The 24,278-nt window shown below is 38.6% G+C and overlaps 1 protein-coding gene across 1 annotated transcript in view; it reads right to left on the bottom strand.

Moving 5' to 3' along the window:
- SNX4 (sorting nexin 4) overlaps positions 1 to 24,278 on the bottom strand; it is a 65,830-nt gene that overhangs the window by 19,748 nt on the left and 21,804 nt on the right. The window contains exons 6-8 of the mRNA XM_060099410.1: positions 19,523 to 19,578; positions 16,166 to 16,238; positions 6,020 to 6,081 (exon numbers count right to left, since the gene is read on the bottom strand). Of these exons, the coding sequence (XP_059955393.1) occupies positions 6,020 to 6,081; positions 16,166 to 16,238; positions 19,523 to 19,578 (191 nt within the window). The remainder of the gene's footprint in view (positions 1 to 6,019; positions 6,082 to 16,165; positions 16,239 to 19,522; positions 19,579 to 24,278) is intronic.

Here is a 24,278-nt window from a genome sequence, read left to right as displayed (position 1 = left end):
CAGCACAGGGAATATAGCCAATATTTCATAATAACTATAAATAATTTCAGAGACTTCAGAGAACCTGAAGTCCATCCTTATCTCCTAGCTTAAGGAATCTGAACTATAAAACCACAAAGGTCCCTCCTGCTCTAGTATTTTACAGTTCCATTAAGAAAGAAAGGAAAGAACTCCAAGAATGCTCAAGGGTCAAGACTCTGGAAAGGAATAAAAATATCATTACAACAAAAATAGAGGTACAGAACTAAATTTAGCTGCCCAATCTGGTGCTCATCAGGGATAGAGGCATGGGAGGGAAAGTCTCCAGCCCCAGGCAAGTCTGTAGTAATAAGTTTTATTTGTTTATACTTCCGTATATCATTTCATTTAAACAAAGTTCCATGCTAAAAAAGGGTTTGGAAATCACTCTCCCCATTTAACCCCACAACTGAACAGGTATTTAAAATCGGGCTCGGAGATCTAACATGGTTTACTCAAAAGTCAGGCATCCAACGACAGGCAGAGCTGAGATGAGAATCAACTGCCGTCCGAGTGTCCTACCTACTAACACCAACCTTCACTTTCTTTTTTTGGCTTTCTTAATCAAAAGAGCTCTTTAGGGAATCCCCTGGCGGTCTAGTGGTTAGGGTTCCGCACTGCAGGGTACACGGGTTCAGTCCCTGGTCACGGAACTAAGATCCCACAAGCTGCATGTTACGGCCAAAAGAAAAAAAAAAAAAAGAGCTCTTCACCACCACTCATCAACCATATGACCAAAAAATAAAAAATAAATTATAGAATCCTTCAACAAAATACATCCTGTGCATCTTTGAGCTCTGAGGTATATGACAAGGTTTGCATATCCCTGATCATGTTTACACATGACTCTTTGAAAAAATTTGCTTTTGCAGTTTCCTGGAATCCCTTGAAAGGAATTATACCAACTGAATCTGGGAAAGGTGTTTTTCCTTGGTTGCTTCTATATGGATTCACAATCTATGAATTAAGATGAGTATTTTAAAATGTTCAATTAACAGAATATAACATTTTAGGCTATTAGCTCCTGACAGCTTTCATTAGCTTCAAAAACTTAGTTACTGGCACTTAAAACTCTTTTTACTGGCACTTAAAACTCTCTTTTTTCTAAGTCTTTTGCAGAGTGAATCCCGCCTATGTATTGTAAAAAATAAACAGAAACCTCAATTAAACAGAGTTGGAAGACCAAAAGGGGGAGCTCTCATGCCCTGTGTCCACAGCAGAGCCCAAGAAGAAGAAGAAAGATTCCTCTTCTTTCCTGGCCAGGTCTCAGCCCATGAAAAGCCACGGAGACTCTTTGTTTACTCTAGCCCTCCCAACTTCCTTTTCCGCTCTATGAAAGCCTTCTCCTTCCCTTGCCCTGTGGGAACTTGCATGAGCCTTGCCATCGTTGCAGCCTGGAACTGCAATTCTCTGCTAATCTTTGCTGGAGAAATATCTGGCAGTCTATTTGTTTCAAGTCAACAGTGTTTGGTCCAATTCTTGACAGGCAGATCTTAAAAGTTCCTGAAACTAGTGAACATATAGACCAGTCCTATAAGCACCTACACGGAATGACCCTTTGGCCTGTCCTAAATTGAATCAGGTGCTATATCCAGGAGGAAGCTGCAAAAAGCCTAGGAACTCAAGAAGAGCAAAAAATGAACTCCCATACTCTAAAAAACAAAGACAAAAACAAAAAAACCCAGCAACACGCAACATGAACATATTACAAAAATCTTCCCTGTTTCTTCTCTGTGCATCTAATTCCTGCTGATTTCTTACTTACAAATAAGTTTAAGTCTTGTCACCTTTCCTTCCCTCTTTGACAGTCCTTTTCCACTCATAGCTCAATCTTTTTTCTTAATCCATTCTCTCACTTCAATCTCTAATTTAGCAAAAAGGCATAATTTTACAAAGTTATTGGATATATATAGAAAACATTTAAATTGAGACAAAGCTGATGAAATCGGCTTTATATTTCTTCCCCTCTCAAATTCCAAACCAAAGAACAGAAACACATTAAACTTTTTTCCAATTATGTGACTCTCAAGCTCTGGATTTTTTCATTACTCTTTTTTTTTGGCTGCGCCGCGAGGCTTGCGGGATCTTAATCCCCAGGCCCCGCCAGTGAAGATGCGAGTCCTAACCACTGGACCACCAGGGAATTCCCTGGATTTTTTCATTACTCTTATGGTCAGTGTAGTGCCACTGACCATAAGAGTAATGAATAAATAAAAAGGAAACAAAAAGAAAAGATAAAAAACACTCACTACCAATTGGTACTGCTCTGCAATCCTTTCCCACATTCCTAAATGATACCCTCATCAGTGCTTCTCAAACTGGGATATTTCATCTTGGATATCTGAAGCCATCTAAGCATGGCACAGTCTTTCTGAAGAACGAATTTTAAGTTTGAGGCAGGGTAAGTTATATATATACTTAAATAACCATGGATGCTCTACAGAGTAAAATGTAAAATTTGAATAAACTGACAGAACTCAAGTCTTCAAAGAGATTCTGCACTTGCCGCAGCTGCTTCCAGCCAATCCCCCACGGAGCTGGTAAGGGGAGATAAAGGAGGGTATGCAGTAGGATCAGTTTAAGAACTCTCCTCTCCATTAGTCTGAGACAGACGGCCCTATATCACTCCCCTCAAGCTTCCTAACCACAGAATCACCCAACCTGTTCTCAGCAGAGACACCTGCTTTACTGAGACAGGGGCCAGCTAAAGTGGCCTCCTGCCACATACTGCTCTCCTCCTTTAAGACAGCTCTGTGCCTTCCTCTCTATCTTCTCTCCCATCCACCCTCCTACCCTTGCTCCCCCTGCAAAAAACCACCACCACCACCACAAAGAGGCCCTATACCCCTTCAAGAATAACCTCAGAGACTTTTTTTAACAGACTTATCAGTAACTTGCTGTCTTTCCTTCCTTAACCCTTTCCTGTCATTCCTAGGACCACTGCATTATATCACTCAAACCAAACTGCTCTCCAAATTAACACCGAAGATTTACCCACCCATTTCCCCCCTTTTCGACTAAATTCAATTCCTCTACAGTATAACTCCAACTTCTTGAAGTGCTCCCTTCACTTGCTTGACACTGCACACTCCTCATCAATTTCCCAATATCTCTCTCACATTCTTTTTCTTTGCCTGACCCCTGAACACAGATATTCCCCAAGGTTCCGTCCTTGAGTCTCTCACAGACTTATCCTAACCCTCTAACATTATCACCTTAACCCTACATTAAATATCATTCTATTAGGATGTAACTTTTATATACAACTCATATTCTCACCAGCCTCTTACAGTGCCGATCCAAATTTCCAATTGCTTAATAGAAATCTTTAAATCAAATGCAATCTATTCAAAACAGAACACTTTAATTCATTCCTCAAACCTGTTATTTTTCCTACATTCTCTATCACAATCCTCCTAACCATTCAGCTTCCTGCAAATTAAATTTTGGTATCTTTAGCACCTACCACGGTAGCAGGAGCTCAGCAGATGTGTGCTGGATGACTGAAAGAATCAATTGATAAATCTTGTCATTTATGTCTCCTTAATAGTCCCTACAGGAAATTGCTCTGGTTCAGGCTCTTGATCACCTGCTTAAATTACCTCAACCACCTGTGGTCTCCTTGGCTCACTTTTTATGAAATATTTTAGATGTAAAATGGCTTTCTGTTAATTTACTGAGTTAGCAGAAAGGCGAATCTGTATAATATTTATCATGAGACATTAATGCAAATAATTTTCTTTACAATTTGATTCAGCCAAGTGACCTTTTATCCACTTGCCTCTCAAATTAACACAAGTCCATTTATTATTTACAATAAATGTACTACTTTTGAGAGTGTCTGATTTATGTTAATTATCATATGAGCATATTCCCAAGCTTAACTAGAGTCCCAGTTTGAGTAGTATTCTTAAAATCAGGGCTGACTCACGCATAGATCTAAAAGCAGGTAAGTCGCACATCATGCAGCTGACTTGAATACGATTTGCCTTTCTTCCCATTATTCCTGTTTAGACATATACTCCTATCCTAGTTATGAAGAGTCTACATGTTTACAATATTAATATGCTTCTCTTCATTAAAAAACATCATATAATGCTGATATTGTCCCATCTTGCATTTGATCAACCAAGACATATGGGATAACCTGTTACTCAAATTAAGTAAATATGTAGCCATATCTCACACCTGACATTCAAATAAATTTCATATGAATCAAAAATTTATAAAACCACAAAAATGTAGAAGAAATGAAAAATCTATTTTTTTATAATCCATAGTGGGGAAGACCTTATTAGGATATACACAAAAGTCAGAAGCTATTACTTTATAAAGGAGAAAATCTAACCACTTACATGTTAACCGAATTTAACAAATTGAGTATTTCTGTTAATCAAAAACTACCAGAAGGGCTTCGCTGGAGGTGCGGTGGTTAAGAATCCACCTACCAATGCAGGGGACACGGGTTCGAGCCCTGGTCCACATGCCACGGAACAACTAAGCCCATGCGCCACAACTACTGAGCCTGCGCTCTAGAGCCCATGAGCCACAACTACTGAGCCCACATGCTGCAACTACTGAAGCCCGCACACCTAGAGCCCGTGCTCCTCAACAAGAGAAGCCACTGCAATGAGAAGCCCGCGCACCACAACGAAGAGTGGCCCCGGCTCACCGCAAGTAGAGGAAGGCCGCACATCGCAATGAAGACCCAATGCAGTCAAAAAAAAAAAAAAAAAAGCCCCATACAGTTATTTACTGATAACAATATATATTGGAGAGCTGTTTTTAAGTAAAAAAAAAAAAAAAGCAAAGTAAAACAAGTGAACATAGCAGTGTATAAAACATGCTCCCTTTCCATGTTTAAAAAAACGGGGGGTGGAAGGGGGACTTCTCTGGTGGTCCAGTGGTTAAGAATCTGTCTTGCAATGCAGGGGATGCCTGCTCGATCCCTGGTCAGGGAACTAAGATCCCACACACCAAGGGGCAACTGAGCCCGTCCGCTGCAACTACTGAGCCCACGCGCCACAATTACAGAGCCCACACACTCTGGAGCCTGTGCGCCACAACTAGAGAGAAGCCCATGTGCCACAACTAGAGAGAGAAGCCTGTGCGCCGCAATGAAAGATCCCGTGTGCCACAACTAAGACCCGACGCAGCCGAAAAATAAATAAATACATTTTTTTAAAGGGGGGAGGGAGAAATGCATTTGTTTGTGTGTTAATATATACATTTATGGTGCTACATGTTACTAGAAGGATACAAAAGTAACTCAGAAACTGCTATTAGTTGCCTCAGAGGAGGAGACCAGGGTGGTTGGCAGGCAGGAGGGAAGAGACTTTTCACTATATAAGTTTTTGTTTCTGTTGAATTTTGTGCTATATGAATGTCTTACCTATTCAAATATGTTAAATGAATTCTTTTGATTAACTCAATCAAAAGGACTTAGAACATTAGCAAGGACATTTTTCTTACAAGAAGATTTGGATAATTAACTTCTAAAATGTCACAACTAAAATAATTAACACACACAAAAATTCACAAAAGAAAAAGCTCAAAAATAACCAACATATGCAAGTTATCTACACAAGTAAATATTCTAATTTACACTAATATTACCTCAAGACTGAAAAACCCATCTTGCAAAAGCCTTCAGAAATTATAAAGTGACACAAAGAAAGAAAAGAAAAAGAAAACCGCTAACTCTATATGACAGTGATTTCCAAAGGAATCTTCTTGGGCATTCTGCCAAGAAAGTAAAAGACACCGATCACTGCTTCAGAGCAGTTTATCTTTTATCTGCTCAATATATTAGACTCCCTTATTATTTTTTATTTAAACAAAGGCTTTACAGTGAAAAGTTTGAAGACTACTACTACAGGACATCATTTAAAAAATAATCTTTTGCTTTCCAGAATCATATATTTTCAAGAATTATAGTTCTTAGGCAAAAAGCTAATTAGAGCTAGCTGTTGTTTATTATAAAAGTTTGCATAATGCTTACCTGAAAACTCGCCCATAATTCCCATGTACTTTATATACACCATACAGTCGGTCTGCTACTCTCTGGAATAAATATTCGAAAAAAATTGCTATGAAGTCAAAGTTACATAAAGATTACTTAAAAAAAAGATTTTATCCTCATTTAAAATACATATATATATATATATATATATATATATATATATATATACACACACACACATGCTTAGCACAATAACCTTGAAAAATATGGAAAGCAAGCTTAAATCTCCCAAAGTTTCATCATGGGGAGAAAAAACACCTAGTGTTGTCATATTTATGTAATAGCTTTCATATTTCTTCACACATATATATTTTTTTAATTAACGTTTTAAAATTTCCTATACCAAGAGTGCTAATATTTTTAACCAGTAGGTTACTATTACTTTTATTTATTTATTTTATAAATTTATTTATTTATTTATTTATTTATTATTTATGGCTGTGTTAGGTCTTCGTTGCTGCACGTGGGCCTTCTCTAGTTGTGGCGAGCAGGGGCTACTCTTTGCTGTGGTGCGCGGGTTTCTCACTGCGGTGGCTTCTCTTGTTGCAGAGCGTGGGCTCTAGGCACGTGTGCTTCATTAGTTGCAGTATGCGGGTTCTAGGGCACGTGGGCTCAGTAGTTATGGCTCGCAGGGTCTAGAGCGCAGCCTCAGTAGTTGTGGTGCACAGGCTTAGCTGCTCATGTGGGATCTTCCCAGACCAGGGACTGAATTGGCAGGCAGATTCTTAACAACTGCATTGCCAGGGAAGCCTCAATATTACTTTTAATAGATATCACTTTAAAAAAAATTTATTTATATACTTATTTATTTTGGCTGCACTGGGTCTTAGTTGCGGCATGCGGGATCTTTTAGTTGTGGCATGCAGCTTCTTAGTTGCGGCATGAGGACTCAGTTGCAGCATGCGGACTTCTTAGCTGCAGCATGCATGTGGGATATCTAGTTCGCCGACCAGGGATCAAACCCAGGCCCCTGCATTGGGAGCACAGAGTCTTACCCACTGGAGCACCAGGGAAGTCCCCCCATTTAAAATTTTTTTTTATTTATTTTATTTTATTTATTTGGCTGCGCCAGGTCTTAGTTGCAGTATGCAGGATCTTTTAGTTGCGGCATGTGGGATCTAGTTCCCTGAGCAGGGATCAAACCCAGGCCCCATGTATTGGGAGCGCAGAGTCTTAACCACTGGACCACCAGGGAAGTCCCCTGATACCACTTTAAAAAGGTGCATAAAATTCCAACTAGTGGTGTATAAAATATATAAGCATTCCTTGTCAGATAGCTAGTTATCCCTAATTTTTTCAGTATTATAAGTAATGGTGAAATAAGCATCTCTGAGAGTACAACTTTTTCCAAATTTCAGATTATTTCCTTAAGATAAAGTCCCCAAAGGGGAATTTACCAAGGGAAAGAATATAAACATTTTCAATTGTATTGACAGTTTTATGTATAAACATTGCACACATGCAATATACTTCTTTTTTTTTGTTTTTGGCTGCGTTGGGTCTTTGTTGCTGCTGCACGTGGGCTTTCTCTAGTTGCGGCGAGCAGGGGCTACTCTTTGCTGTGGTGCGCGGGCTTCTCATTGCAGTAGCTTCTCTTGTTGCAGAGCACGCGCTCTAGGCACGTATGTTTCAGTAGTTGCAGCACGTGGGTTCTAGGGCACGTGGGCCCAGCAGTTATGGCTCACGGGCTCTAGACCACAGCCTCAGTAGTTGTGGCGCACAGGCTTATTTGCTCATGCAGGATCTTCCCAGACCAGGGATTGAACCTGTGTCCCCTGAATTGGAAGGAGGATTCTTAACCCCTGCACCACCAGGGAAGTTCCCAGGCAATATACCTCTGTGCTATCAAGTTAATGCCTTCTAACCAACTAACATTAGGTATTTTAATAACAGTAGAATTACAGTTTAGGTCACTGAGATAAAATATGTACTGCCTAGAGACTTCCCTCGTGGTCCAGTGGTAAAGAATCTGCCTTCCAATGAAGGGGACGTGGGTTCTATCCCTGGTTGGGGAACTAGGATCCCATGTGCCATGGGGCAACTAAGCCCACGTGCCACAACTACTGAGCCCAAGTGCCTCAACTAGAGAGCCCTCATGCTGCAAACTACAGAGCCCACGCACCACTACTAGAGAAAGAAAAAAACCCCCATGCGCCACAACTAGAGAGAAGCCCACATGCCACAACGAAGAGCCCAAGTGCTGCAACTAAGACCCGATGCAGCCAAACATTAAAAATAAATAAATAGGGCTTCCCTGGTGGCGCAGTGGTTGAGAGTCCGCCTGCCGATGCAGGGGACATGGGTTCGTGCCCCGGTCTGGGAAGATCCCACGTGCCGCGGAGCGGCTGGGCCCGTGAGCCATGGCCGCTGAGCCTGCGCAGCCGGAGCCTGTGCTCCGCAATGGGAGAGGCCACAACAGTGAGAGGCCCACGTACAGCAAAAAATAAATAAATAAATAAATAAATAAATAAATAAAATAAATATTTTTTAAAACTACAAAAAAAATGTACTGTCTAGCCATTCATACAAATTTTACAAAAGACAAAACAAAACTCCATATGCAGTAATCTCCTTTACTTTCCCCCAAAGTATTATGGACATGAACTAGAAGATCAAAAGTCAATCCCACATAAAACCCTAAAAAAGAAATCCTAGTATATAATTTCCAAATGTAAACCCTGAATTTACATTCAACCCCTCTAGTTCCTTACTCAAACATGAGTAATTTGAGGAATTAGGCATTAACCATACAATAATTCTTAAACCTTTCAATACTTCAGCTTAAACTGAATGAACCACATTGTAAAAACCTGGAGCAGGCGTAGGAGGATCATAAAATGTTTTCCATCTCTCCTTGACCTGCTAGACTAGAGGGCAGCACACTACAGGTCTGCAGCTTGTTTTTGTAGTCTTATTGGAACACAGTCATACTCACTCATATTAGCACTGTCTATGGCTGCTTTCATAGCAGGGTTGAATAGCTTCAACAGGGACCATATGGCCCAAACAGCTGAAAATATTTACTATCTGGCCTTCAGAAAAAGTTTGCCGACCCCTGTACTAGACTCCACTTTCAGGATAAAGTTCATAGTCTTTACTATGCTTGAAACTTTCCAGGGCTGTCCACAGACCTCTAAACTAATTTCTCTGGGATGTTATTTCCCAATTATTTTTTGAGAGCCCTATAGAGTGTCAAAGGTTGGTTGGTTGTTTAAAGTGGTTCCATTGTCAAGTAAGTTTGGGAAATACTGAGATTAAAACGTTTAACAGGTTTTTTTTCTGCAGGACTTTTTTGAACTTTAACACGATATACGAATCAGGACTATTGAAAGAGAGTTGGTTTGCTGTAGGGAACGTGTTACAGGACGAGCATTCAAAGAATATAAAACAGAAAATGTCACTCTAGAGTACTAACTTTTGCAGATCCTCGTACTTTTTTTTTTTTTTGGCTGCACTGCATGGCATGCAGGATCTTAGTTCCCCAAACAGGGAGTGAACCCCGCCCCATGCAGTGGAAATGCGGAGTCTTAACCACTGGACCACCAGGGAAATCCCTAGATCCTCGTACTTTTAAAGATCAAACATCCTCCTGACAGCTGAGCATTTTATCATCTATCTACGATATTAAGTATAGAAGAGAGGGAAAGAACTTGTTAAATAACCACATAAGAATAAAAACTAGAACAACTTAGATACAAAATGCATACACAAAATAAATGTTCAAAGTTTCTGAATCCCTGGTATTTAAGGGTTTTTTTCCTTTAAATTTTATTACTCCTGGCAGCTGCTACAAAAGGAACTTTAACCATGATAATTAGAGCTCCGGAAAATACTTTGGTCCATAGAACATGACAAAAAGAGGCAAGAGTTCTCATACTCCAGAAAGGTGAGCAACCACACAAGGAACTACTCTATTGGTGAATGAGGCAACAAAGAGCCACTCAGCAGTTGTTACTGGACCAGCAATGTTTCTGGCATGAACTACTCATGGAAACAAATTGTTCTAGCCAACCAGAACATGAGATGATTGGTACCTAGATCATCAGGCAGTGAGAAAAAAGATGAAGCGAGGAAAAATGATAAACTATAGACCAAAAAATATCATTTCTAGAGAAAAGTAAAGACAAAAATGGCAGGTAAATAAATCATGAATTATTAAAACCTGAAACCAGATTAATTCAGTGCTCGTTGGTAAGCAAGAATCATGGTGCCAGGTAAAGGGGGCTATACACAATGATTTAGTCTACACTGCCACTCAATTTCAATTCTGTTGAAAAGCCTTTCTTTTTGGAAAGTGATCATCTGACAACTGACAGGGGAGGACTGACACCTAGCAAATAATATGACAACAGAAGAAATTTGACAGACTCATCTTATCATCCTCTCCAGTTCTGAATCATTTGCAACTATGGTAGGAATGTCTTCTCTATCCTCACTGAAGTAGTAGGGGATTAAATGTTAAATGTTAAAAAGGACACAAAGTCTTACGACAGTCTATTAGATGATCTTATTTTAAATATCTGGACACATAGCTTTTCTTTTGAATTATCTCCTAAGGAGGCAATGATTATGAGATTTAGGACTCCTGATACTACTGCCAAAATCTTTCCCAAAGGAACTGTATGTAATACTTTACACAATGCCGCTGTCACCAAATATTTCACAAACACTAGATATTACCATCTTTATATATGACTACAAATTAAATGTTAAATAGTGCCTCAATAATTTCAATTTACATTTTTAGAGTATTAGCAAAGTTAAACATTCCTCCCTCCCTTTTAAATTTGATTTCCCCTAGAGAGGCAGCAAATATGGTTGTAGGAAGTAAGGGATTTGGAGTAAGACAAATGTGAATTCAAATTCCAGCTCCTGGGACTTCCCTGGTGGTCCAGTGGTTAAGAATATGCCTTCCAATGCGGGGGACGTGGGTTCAATCCCAGGTCAGGGAACTAAGATCCCACATGCCAAGGGACCACACATAGAAAGAAGCCCATAAGCCACAACAAAGAGCCGGCATGCCACAACAAAAGATTCCACATGCTGCAACGAAGATCCGGTGCTGCAACTAAGACTCGGTGCTGCAACTAAGACCCGGTGCAGCCAAAATAAATAAATAAATATTTAAAAAAAAATTCCAGCTCCTTCTTACTTTAGGGTTTGACTTTTGAGAATTTATTAAACTACTCTTAGCCTTAGTATTATATCATTCTCTCGGAAATGTGGAAATGAACCTCATCATATGACTCTGAGGATTAAAGAAGATGACATTTGTAAGGTTCCTGGCAATAAGCAAGGTGGCTCAGTGAAAATCTATTCTCTCCTCCCTCAATCTACCTGAATTCACGTCCTCTGTCAATATATCATTTGTAGGTGGTTAAGAGCATGGGTTCTGGAGTCAGACAAAGGTTTAAATACTGGTTTCATCATATCTATTTATAGTATAATATTAGGCAAGTTACTTAACTTCATTTGCCTCTGCTTCCTAATCTATAAAATGGGGACAGTTACAGCACCTACCTTCAAAGGGTTACTATCAGAATTAGGTAAGAATAACACAATATGCTTGGCTGATATACAACAGTAAACAAATATTAGATTAGCATTATTTTCCTTTTGTCTTAGTTTACAAAACACAGATTATCTCATCTGAGCCTCACAACTCTTATGAATAACACACTCATTCATATAACAAATATTTATGTAGTACCTACTATGTGCCAGGCAGATATGCCCATTTTCCAGCAAAGAAAACAAACTCTGAAAGGTTAGTGGATTTGCCTGAAGAACCTGGTAAATGCCAGAGACAAGTTCTAAATCCAGCTCCTCTCAGTCTAAGGTCACCTGCCCTTTCTGGTTGTTCTGTTTTGACGTCTTAAATATTAACTCTTTAACCTGTTAGTGATTTATTTTTTTGCCTTTTCTACTTTCAAAAGAATTCTCCTTGTCAGAAAAGATAGTCAAATGATTCTATTTTCTCTTCGTCTGTTAACAATTCATCATCTGTCTCAAACAGTGTCTGAGCCTTCTTCTCCTGACACTCTGAATGCTACAAAAAAGCCCTCACTGTGGTGATTTCTGTGTTGTTTGCAGGCTTCTGTCAGTGTTGGGCTCTAACCTTCCATTTTTAACTGTTATGTCACTGTCTATGACTAAACAGCCTTTCTCCTAATTTTAGAACCATCAAGATTTTAGCTATTCTGTACTTTCCATTGGCATTTATCTCATTTATAGAGTCAGAATTTCAATTTCACTCACAGAACAAGTGCTGCCTTTCCTTTGAAGAGCTCAAGCTGTCTTTTATGTCAATTAAGTTTCTGAAGCCTGTTTTCATAAAGTTTAGGGTAAATATATCAATACCCAGAATTCTCTTACTTGTGTATTGTAAGCTCTCTGATGACAAGGTCATTTTTCTTTAAAGGTCACATTTCTTTTTTTTTTTAATTTTATTTATTTATTTTTGGCTGCATTGGGCCTTCATTGCTGTGCACAGGCTTTCTCTAGTTGCGGCGAGCGGGGGCTACTCTTTGTGCGGTGCGCGGGCTTCTCACTGCGGTGGCCTCTCCTGTTGTGGAGCACGGGCTCCAGGCGTGCAGGCTTCAGTAGTTGTGGCACATGGGCTCAGTAGTTGTGGCTCACGGGCTCTAGAGCACAGGCTCAATAGTTGTGGCACAGGGGCTTAGCTGCTCCGCAGCATGTGGGATCCTCCCAGACCAGGGCTTGAACCCGTGTCCCCTGTATTGGCAGGCGGATTCCCAACCACTGCGCCACCAGGGAAGCCCTAAAGGTCACATTTCTTGTCAAATATACATTACTAACCAGTTCTCCCTGGCTGGTTATAATTAAATTCAAGAAGTAATTTATGTTATTGCTTTTTAAGATTTTTTAAACATAAAACTGTCAGCACATACCTCCATTTATTCATCCATTCAGTGAATATGTAGTGGGTGCCTACTCTGAGTCAGGCATTATTCTAGGGATTTGACAGTGAGAAAACAAATTCCTGCTCTTGGGAGCTCACATGCACTAGTAGAGGAGATAATTAACAAATGAGTACAGAATACAATGTCAGTGTTGCTACGAAGACAACAGTGATGACAGAAAATGACAGGGAAATGACAGGAAATGATAGAAAACTGCATTGTATTTTATATAGGATGTTCAGGAAAGATGATTTCTCTCAGGGGGCATTTGGGCCAATAACTGAATGACAAAAAGAGAACAGGCCATGAGAGGTTCTTGAGAGCGGGGCATGGGGGAAGAATGGTACAGGCACAGGAAAGAGCAAATAAAAGCCCTAGGACAGAAGCAAGCTTGGCATGGTTGAAAGTAGTTAGAAGGACAACAGGGCTGAAGTGGAATGTACAAAAAATAAAAAGGAACATGGGGGGCTTCCCTGGTGGTGCAGTGGTTAAGAATCCGCCTGCCAATGCAGGAGACATGGGTTCGAGCCCTGGTCCGGGAAGATCCCACATGCCGCGGAGCAACTAAGCCCGTGCGCCACAGCTACTGAGCCTGTGTTCTAGGGCCCACGAGCCACAACGACTGAGCCCACGTGCCACAACTACTGAAGCCCGTGTGCCTAGAGGCCCTGCTCCCAACAAGAGAAGCCACCACAATGAGAAGCCTGCGCACCACAATGAAGAGTAGACCCCACTCGCCACAACTAGAGAAAAGCTCGTGTGCAGCAACGAAGACCCAACACAGCCCAAAATAAAATAAATAAAATAAGTTAATTTAAAAAAAAAGAGAGAGGAACATAAAAACAGTTGTGTGAGAGACTCAAATTTTTTCTTTAACATCACAGTTAAATTTTTTTCTTTTTTAGATGTTGTGGTAGGAGTTTATTAATTTATTTTATTTATTTTTGCTGTGTTGGGTCTTCGTTTCTGTGCCAGGGCTTTCTCTAGTTGCGGCAAGCGGGGGCCACTCTTCATCGCGGTGCGCGGGCCTCTCACTATCGTAGCCTCTCTTGCTGCAGAGCACAGGCTCCAGACGCACGGGCTCAGCAGTTGTGGCTCACGGGCCTAGTTGCACCGCGGCATGTGGGATCTTCCCAGACCAGGGCTTGAACCCGTGTCCCCCGCATTAGCAGGCAGATTCTCAACCACTGTGCCACCAGGGAAGCCCCACAGTTAAATTTTGTCATGATCTTTAAAGATTATTAAGTATTAATCATACTCAAAAATATACTTTCAGCAGAAAATCAGATATAATCACTATCCTATCTTGACTTTTGACAATTTTCTTACTTGCTTTATGAGAGCAATCACCCATACCTTCTTGCAGGCTAGATGATCTGTAGCACAGTTTCACAACAATGACAATTATTTCCTCCCTCCTTTAGATCTCACTCAAATTTACTACCTATGCTTCATGGATTTTCTGAGTGTTTTACTGTTAAACTTTGTTCAATTCACTCCTCATCTCTACTATTTCTGATAAATCTGATTCTGGCTGGTTTTTCTGCCTTGTCCCTTAGCTTCTTCTGGGTGTGAAGGACTGCTTGAGAACATCTCAATATCTGGGGTTAGTCCTGTGACTGCTTAATGGTGTACCCCTGCCTGCCCAAGACTCTCGGAACTTTTAAGCTCCCTGCTACATGATGCTTTCTACAGGGTGCCCCCCTTCCCTTTGGTTGAAGGCCTTTAAGGAGGATACGGCATTCATAATCAGCCAGACTTCTAATTTGAGTAGATTCTCCAAGTTTTCTGGCACAGAAGACAAAGCAGTATGAAGTGTTCTTCCAGTCTTCTGGGATGTCTCTGTCCCCACCTCCACCTTCCACAAGAACTGCTGCCTAATTTGTTTAGGTAACTTCAAAGCAGCTAAGGGCCTAGAAATTTTATCTCATTAATTCACAAGTCCTTTCCAATACCCAGTTATTGACTCTACCCTAATAATTCTCACAGGTAACTTTTCTTTTCACAGAAAGTATCTTACAATTTTTTAAATAAGTCCTATAGTATTCTGAATGGTTACACAGATTGGGCCAATACAAGGATACTTCAGAAGGATTTACTTCCCTTGCTCTATTTTTTTTATACTTAGGAAAATCTTCAAACATACAAAAAGCATAGAATAGTAAGATATACTCCCATTTCCCAACACTCACCTTCAACGATTATTATACAACCAATCTAGTTGCATCTAAAACTGCCCCCACTCTCCACTACTTACCAGCAGACCCTTTCATTAAAACAAATCCCAGATAATATATTTCATTTCAAGATGATTCTAATCAGCATAAGATATAATCCTAGACCTGGTAACCCAGCGTCTTTCAAGGCCTTTAAGGAGAGTTCTAAGGTTTCCTCTAGGTTACCCCAAAGGACCAGAGTGGATGACACAACATTTTTCAGGTACTACATTAATTTACCCAAAAATATTTTGCTCGCATGTCTGTTACAGCCAAACTGTACAGCTAAGTACAATCATTATTCGTAGATTTCTAGTTCCTTTTGTCAGAGCAGACCATTACCCTACATAAATTTAGTTAGTATAATTTAAGAGCACGCAGAATGGCCTAACACAGTGTTAACTATTCAGCAACCTTAAAAAAAAACCTTGAAAGAATAGGATATTATATGTAGATCTAAAATCCCACACTTAATTATATTCCAACAGTGAAATGGTAGGCCCTTTGATAAGATGTCAAAACAACCATATACAGACTACAGAGAAAACTATAGGCTAAAATTCTTCAAGTTATTTATGCCAGAAAACATTTCACATTTTTTTAAAAAATGCAATTTAGGTGATGAACACACCAAATTTGAATATAAAAATCAGTTATTCATCATAAATATCTTCCATTACTTAAAAGCATAACGATTAAATGAGAAGCACTTCCTTTTTTTTTTTTTTTTTTTTTTTTTTTTTTTGCGGTACGTGGGCCTCTCACTGCTGTGGGCTCTCCTGCCGCGGAGCACAGGCTCCAGATGCGCAGGCCCAGCGGCCATGGCTCACGGGCCCAGCCAATCCGTGGCATGTGGGATCCTCCTGGACCGGGGCACGAACCCGTGTCCCTTGCATCGGCAGGTGGACTCTCAACCACTGTGCCACCAGGGAAGCCCAAGCACTTCCTTTTTAATGTCTGTCAAAAAGTTCTTGGGGATCACTTACAGCTCTGACTCGAAGAAGATGTGAGATGACAGACTGTAGTTCATCACTGTAGTGTTTTAGTTCTGTAAATCTCCTGAAACAGGAAACAAAACATCATTTTTCTCATGAAAAGTCAAAAACTGAAAGACAAAACAGTAGTTCCTAAGAATAATAAAACTGATTCTATTTAACTATTTGCTAGCCTTAAACATTTACACACCGATGCAAACTCAGAAAGTTCTAAAACAAAATAACCATATTTTCTCTAGATATTTTTAAAGCCAAGAAAAGATTTCATAACTTACACTGTGGAACTGAGATAGAGATAATATTTGTTGGTTTGAAAACAAAACAGGAAAAAATTTATGGTGCTAAAAAAATCTTATGGTGCAACCATAAACTCATTGTCTCTACCCTTAATCTTCATGCTGCTCAGTAATCTTTGTTTCTATAGTCTGATATCTGTCGTTCTCCATAAGACCTGAAACTTTATTACCACCGTTCTTCCAGCAATGTAACACCTGACCTCACCCTCCTCAAAAATTTGTTTCCCTGACATCAGTGTTAATTTCTCATGATTTTCCTTTTACTCTCTGGTCATTCCTAAAGTCTCCTTTGCAGGACTCACTCCCTTCCCTCATCTCTTATACCGCCAACTTTACTGTGCAAAGGACTCCTGAAGTGTTTGCTAAGAACACTACTGAGGGCCTCTCAGTAAAAGAGGGCATGAGTAACCACCACAACTGTACACAGGAATAAATTCAGGAATCTGAATTTATAACAAACTCACTCACAGGATTCAGATGCTGGCAATCCTCAGATTACACTTTGGAAAACGCCCTTCAAGCACTGGCTTCTTTAGGATTCAGCCCTAGGTCCTCACCCATCTTACAACCAATCTTTAAATCTACACACTCTATGTGACTTATTCACAAAGCTTCACAATTATGATCTACATGCTGCTGAACTCCAAATATGCAACTCCAGCCCAAATCTCTCCTAAAAGCCATATCTAAGAAGCCAACTAACTAGCAGACATTTGTACTTGTTTACATATCCAAAGCTCAACTTATCTTCCCCTATCCCATCAAATCTCTCTCCTCTATTCCCTAGCATTTTAAACAATGAAACCTAGGTGCCACCTGTATTTCCTTCTCCTCTCTTTCATCCCATACATTCTACCAATCACTCAGTCTACCTCCTAAATATTAGCCAAATATTGCCACAAAAAAGTAGAGACTCAAGGTCCTCCTCCTCACAGCTTTTAACAGTCTAGTTTGAATAAAAATAAACATGCATGAAGAGGTATCATTTGAAACCTCTGAAACAGTCTTTCTGGTTTTCTAGATTTTAAGAAAGAACAGAATTAAAGTATTTTAGTGATATAAACTATTTCAGTAATGGTATGAATAATAATTAATCTATTGGGCCAGAAAGACCTAGAACAGAGATTCTGTATATTAAAAATTTGTTACAACAATGACTGATACAGATAATTCTCTTATCTAAAACTTAAGGCAAACAAATTCTATTACTAATTATACATTAATTATACACTTGAACAAGAACTTAGGAGCAAAAAACTGCCTTGTTTATGTTATTGGTCATATCACATTTAAAATTCTATATATAATATAGAATATTAAATAAAATTTAGCAATCTAGAAAAGCTGGTAGGTCAGAAAAGGGAAGACAAACATTCAGTTGACAAAATATTTTTCATTAAATTAAAAAACATTCAACTGACAAAACAATAATATTAAATATTAATTTAAAAACTGTCTCATCTACATGCTCCTCTAATGAATGTACATTCACCAATGCCATAAACTTTGCTGCTTAGGTTTTCCAAAGCTTTTTTTGGAGGGTGACATAATTTAGTTCTTAACCTAGAGAACATCTCATATACCATGGATGTCATTATAACACTTATAAAAACCTCAGTGGAACCTTAAATGCATATTACAAAGCAAAAGCCTTTCTGAAAATGCTCCGTATTGTATGATACAACATTCTGGAAAAGGCAAAACTATGGGAACAGTAAAAAGATCAGTGGTTGCCAGGGCTATTGGGAGGGAAGGATAAATAGGCAGAGCAAAGAGGATTTTTAGGGCAGTGAAAATACTTTTTATGATACTATAATGACACATACCTGTCATTATACATTAGTCAAAACCCATATAACACCAAGAGTAAACCCTAATGTAAACTATGGACTTCGAGAGGGTAACAATGAGTCAATGTAGGTTCATCAATCATAACAAATGTACCACTTTGGTAAGGGATAATAGGGGCGGCTCTGTATTTCTAGGGGCAGCTGTGTAAGTGTAGGGGCAGAGGGTACCTGGGAGCTCTGTACTTTCCACTTAATTTTGCTGGGAACCTAAAACTACTCTAAGAAATAAAGTCTATTAAAAAAATAAAATAAAAACCTCAATGGTTACCATCACAATTTCTTAATTACCAAACTTTAAAATATTTATTTATATTTTATATTCAAAATGTATACTAAAAACCAGAGGCACAATGTTAATGTGTTATGGTTTATAAAGTCCAGCACAATAGGCTATCAGACTATGCAAACTTGGCCTTTGTCTGCTAAGAATTTACACTATGTAGAAGTTAATGCTGAAGGCCTGACTAGAGAAATTCTAACAGACCTCATAAACTTGGTCACCAAATATGGAAAAGCCTTATTTACCCAAGCACAATTCTACCTGGAAAGTATAGCTGAAGCAAGCTTCAGGTAAAGGTCCATATAATGAACAGCTTGAATTATCCACCAAGTTCAGAGAATGAACAATACCAAATCTTAAATACCTAGATCCCACCCTAAGGAAAGTTATTTCTGAATTCACCAGCTTTCTTTAATATAGAAATGCTCTCACAAACACCAAAGTGACACTGATGAAGTCAGGTAATTGTCATATAAATACATCTCCACGAAATTATTATACTAGTATGCAACTGTCTATCAAGTTTTTTTGCTATTCAAAATAGATAGTTTATTATTAAAATAAATAATATATTATCTTGAGTTTTGTACATATCTGACAAGCCAAGTCTAATAAGAAAAACTTTTATATGAAATTAAAATTATTTTTCTCATTTTTCTGATACCTTAAACAACACTTAATAAATCCTTCTAGGAAAAAGCAGTGGTTTAATTTTCTAAAACTTCAGTTACTTACAACCTTAATCCCAATTAAATTACCAAATTTCAAAATCAGTTTTAGACTGTAAAAGGATTTCACTAACGTGAATTACTATTTAAAATATTTAGCAAATAAAGTGCATACATTCAGAAATGAAAAATTAAATAGATTGATAGGCACCATTCAAAACAACATTGTAACTGTTATTAAAACAAAACCTTACTTGTCTGGGTTTTTCACTCTGAATGTTGCATTAAGCGCTTTTAACCTGGAGTCTGCCTGGAAAAAATAATTTATTCACTTAATACAATTACATTTCAGGGTATAAATCCAAACAGTTTTATTTTCCCTTTAGAATTAAGATGCTCAAGTACAGTTTTCTTCATATCATTTGTGTCAAACACATTAAACATACCCCAAAAAACAGCTTAGTAGTTATTTTTTAAAACACTACAAAAATATTTATAAATTAAACTGAACACATGGCATTCAGTAATACCAAAGTAAAACAACTGTAAACACCAACACACTAGCAACCATATAGCTCTGCATTATTATAACAGAATAGGTCATGTGAAAAAAGTAGTTTACTTTTTCTCTAAATCAAGAAAAACAATGATCTGTATATATAAACTAAATAAAACTACTGCTTTGAAGCCTGTGCATTACTGAGAGTCGTTCTCAGGTGGAATGTAAACCAAATGTACATTGGTTTTTCTCATTTTCATAATCAGTATTTTAGAAAATAAAGAAATATGGAAATGCCTGTACTAAATTAAAACTAGCTAGATGAGGACTTCCCTGGTGGTACAGGTTTGATCCCTGGTCAGGGAACTAAGATCCCACATGCCTTGAGGTGCAGCCAAAAAAAACCCAAGCTAGATGACATCAGATTAATTCCTTTCTAGCTGGCAGGAAATGTTACAACTTTTTAACTACCTTTACTTATTTCTAGATATTTCAACACAACTATTTAACTACCTTTACTTATTTCTACCCTAACTTATTTCAAAGGAGAGACAGAAGGATCAACATGAAATAATAATTTCATTGTATATATTTATACTTAATATAGCCAAATCCTGTCCTCTTACCGTATGTTCTCATTAAAATAAAAAAAATTATAAATAAATAAATATATATATATATATATATATATATATATATATATATTTTTTTTTTCTGACCAAGTCACAAAAATGATACGGTTCATAAAAGGTAGCTTAATCAGTAATCAATTTCATGATGTGGTTTGGTTTTGAAAATCCCAATCGGCTTGAATATTTTATATTATTCCAACTTATAAGCCCTAATTACAAATACTCCCAAGATAATAAACAAACAAAAGCAAAACTACTAGGGCTCCCCAGATTACATGGCTAAAGAAATAAAAACAAAGGCAACAAATACACCACTCCATAAACCCAGCCTCCTAAACCTTCAGACCAAAAGCAATTCAAAGAGCTACCAAGAATATCTAAAGCTTAATTTGTCATTAAATTCACGGGATTCTCTTATTTCTAAAATAGGTATTTTACCAATTCTTGACCTTTCTTACATCTCAAGGGCAAAGGAGCTAATGCATGTGAAAGTCCTTACAATTAAAGCAACTATGAATTTAAGGCATATAATATTACTCCCTTATGTTCTTTACGTGAATTCAAATCACTAAACATCAACGTGTTAATGACTTTATAGTCACATGCAAATGAGATTCTTTAAATGAGGATGAAATTACATAAAAACCATCAGTAAAAAAGCAAATTTTCATGTGTATCTTTTTCAGAATCTCATACTTAATACTACCAATTAATTAATTTTTTACTTTTAATGTTACCATTTTACCACTATAGAAGGCATATAAAATGTAAACCATCACCATCCTAACCTTTGCTTACCAAGCCTTCTGTCAGGTCAGTCCATCACAACACCCCACTCAATCTGCTCATCATTTCACAAGATTCCATAATAAGAGAAATTGCCTAAAATGTCACCAAATCAGAAACTTCTCCCCAAAGCTAAATCTCTAAACACCTACCTAGGCTGTTCCAAATCTGACGGTTACCATTCATCCATCTTATCAGGTTCCCCACTAAATATCTAAAGAAGCCCTTACGTAACTGTTTCATACCATCCTACTTTATCTCCTTTCATATAGCACTATCTGAAATCCCCGAGTTGTTTTCTTGTTTCCTAGCTGTCCACTAGAATATAAGAGCCACAAGAAAAGCACAATGTGAATGGGGCTCCTAGAGTTGCACAATGGCTGCCATGGCAGTACTTTAATCTTCGTTGTTCATTCCTGTATCCCCAATGCCTCCCAATGCCTGGCACAAGAAAAACATGCAGTAAGTATCGGCTGAATGAAAAAAATAACCCCGACTATTCTACAGCCCCAACTTAACTTCCTTTCCCATGTTCTTTAATCCCCACCTCTCCTTCCCTTTCCAATTACTATTACATACTTTACTTTCCTTGTCCTAGACCTTGTCTTTCCTTTATTTCCTTTTCAGGTTCTTATCTTCCCCCAAACCTTGCCTAGTAAACCATTACCAGCTTGCCCTCTCTCTAACATTCTTCCTTTACCTGCTAGGTTGACTCCATTGCAGGTTTCTCACTATTCAGGTCTCAGCTCAAATGTTCTCTCTTCAACCATGTGATGCAGTTTGCCCAGGACAGTCCTGGCTTACACCTGTTGTCCCTAATCTAATTATTAGCAGACCCCCTTTTTATTCTCAAAAGTGTCCCCATTTGAACAATAAATTTTATTGTTACCTATCTCAAAATAACCCCTAGAAAAAAATCCCTGCTGTCATACTCTCTCACGGTAATGATTGTTTTACTTTATATCACCTATAACTTTCAAAGTATCTTAACTAAATGTAAACTTAAAGTCTCCAACTACTACAATACAAGCTCCATAAGAACATGGAGATAATGAATGTTTCCAGCGTATTCGCTGTTGTATCCACAGCACCTAGAAGAGTACCTGACAGTCTGTAGGCACCCAGCATTTGGAATCTCCAGGATTAACAGAGATCCTAAAGGCCCAGATCTTCTCTCTGGCAGTCCCTGCTCCAAGCAACAGACAGGGTTCTGGATTCTTCTGAGTCAGCCTAAATTCATTTAAGGTTTGGGCATATGGATGACACTTACTTTCATGTAAGTAACTTACTGAGAGAACTGAGTTAAAATGATATCACTTTAAACTAAAGTAATGGGTGGAGGACTTCCCTGGTGGCACAGTGGTTAAGAATCTGCCTGCCAATGCAGGAGACATGGGTTCGAGCCCTGGTCCGGGAAGATCCCACATGCCACAGAGCAACTAAGACTGTGCGCCACAACTACTGAAGCCTGCATGCCTAGAGCCCGTTCTGTGCAACAAAGAGAAGCCACCACAATGAGAAGCTCTCACACTGCAACAAAGAGTAGCCCCTGCTTGCCGCAATTAGAGAAAGCCTGCAAACAGCAACAAAGACCCTACGCAGCCAAAAATTAAAATTAATTAATTTTTATTTTTATTTTTATTTTTATTTTTTATTTTTATTTTTTTTTCGGTATGCGGGCCCCTCACTGTTGTGGCCTCCCCCGCTGCGGAGCACAGGCTCCGGACGCGCAGGCTCCGGACGCGCAGGCTCAGCGGCCATGGCTCACGGGCCCAGCCGCTCCGCGGCATATGGGATCCTCCCAGACCGGGGCACGAACCCGTATCCCCTGCATCGGCAGGCGGACTCTCAACCACTTGCGCCACCAGGGAGGCCCTAATTAATTTTTAAAAAAGGGAACTGAAAACAGACCAAAAAACATATTTTTATAAATAAATAAATAAAGTATTGGGTGGGCCAAAAGTTTCGTTCAGTTTTTTCCATAAGATGGCTCTAGTAGCACTTAGCCGTCTTTAACTTCATTTGAAACAATTTTGTTAGACTGTATGTGACGGCTGTCGTATCAGCAAGCATTTAAAAAAGACTTAACAAAATTAGTGAATTTTTGTGTAGCAATTTTAATACTGAAGGTGGAAGAAAAAAAGCATTTTCGGCATATTATGCTTTATTATTTCAAGAAAGGTAAAAACGCAAGTGAAACGCACAGAAAGATTTGTGCAGTGTATGGAGAAGGTGCTGTGACTAATCGAATGTGTCAAAAGTGGTTTGCGAAGTTTCGTGCTGGAGATTTCTTGCTGGACGGTGCTCCACGGTCGGGTAGACCAGTTCAAGTAGATAGCGATCAAATTGAAACAATAATTGAGAACAATCAACATTATACCACCATTAAGTCACTTTCTCGAGTTCCTCATCTAAAAAACTGGAATAATACTAAACTAACCTCAAAGGTACTGAGGCAACTGTCAGCAAAAAAACATGACCATGTATTAGAGTACAGTGCTTAAGCACATAGTAAACATTTAGTGTTAATGATATTCAGATAAGATACTGCTTTAGGTTCTAACTTTTCTTTTCTTTTTTTTTTTTTTACCAATTTTGATAATCTTCTAAAATTATCTTCCCTAAAAATATTCTTATCTGTCATCTTACAGCAATGGTTCTTAAGTTTTAGGCTCGTGGGAATCAATATGTTTGGAATGAACTCTAGGATTCAGTATTTTGAACAAACAATCCCAGCAAATTGAGACTCATGAAGCCAACTGACCACATTTTAAGAAACACTGAATTAAAAACTTTTTTTTTAATCAAAAAACTAGTTCCACGCTAAAAAAAAAAAGAAGAAACGCTGAATTATGAGTACTCAGCCAGCAATTCAACCTTTTCTTGAAGCCTCAAGGTAACCACTATAAACAACTAATACTGAATCCACCTGTGACACAATGAAGCCCTAGGGGTTACAAAGGTGTGTGGGGATTTGGCCCCATGCCAGAGGCCTCCATACTACAGTGTCTGACTCTCAGATCACTGTTATCCTTTACTAGCAGGCTCAGCTGTCAATTTCACTATTGTAACAGTGTGCCTGTCTCCGGCAGT

Source organism: Mesoplodon densirostris, chromosome 5, assembly GCF_025265405.1.
Source record: "Mesoplodon densirostris isolate mMesDen1 chromosome 5, mMesDen1 primary haplotype, whole genome shotgun sequence".
NCBI lineage: Eukaryota > Metazoa > Chordata > Mammalia > Artiodactyla > Ziphiidae > Mesoplodon > Mesoplodon densirostris.
The sequence above is the reverse complement of the archived record's forward strand: the minus strand, read 5'-3'. Positions and strand labels throughout refer to the sequence as shown.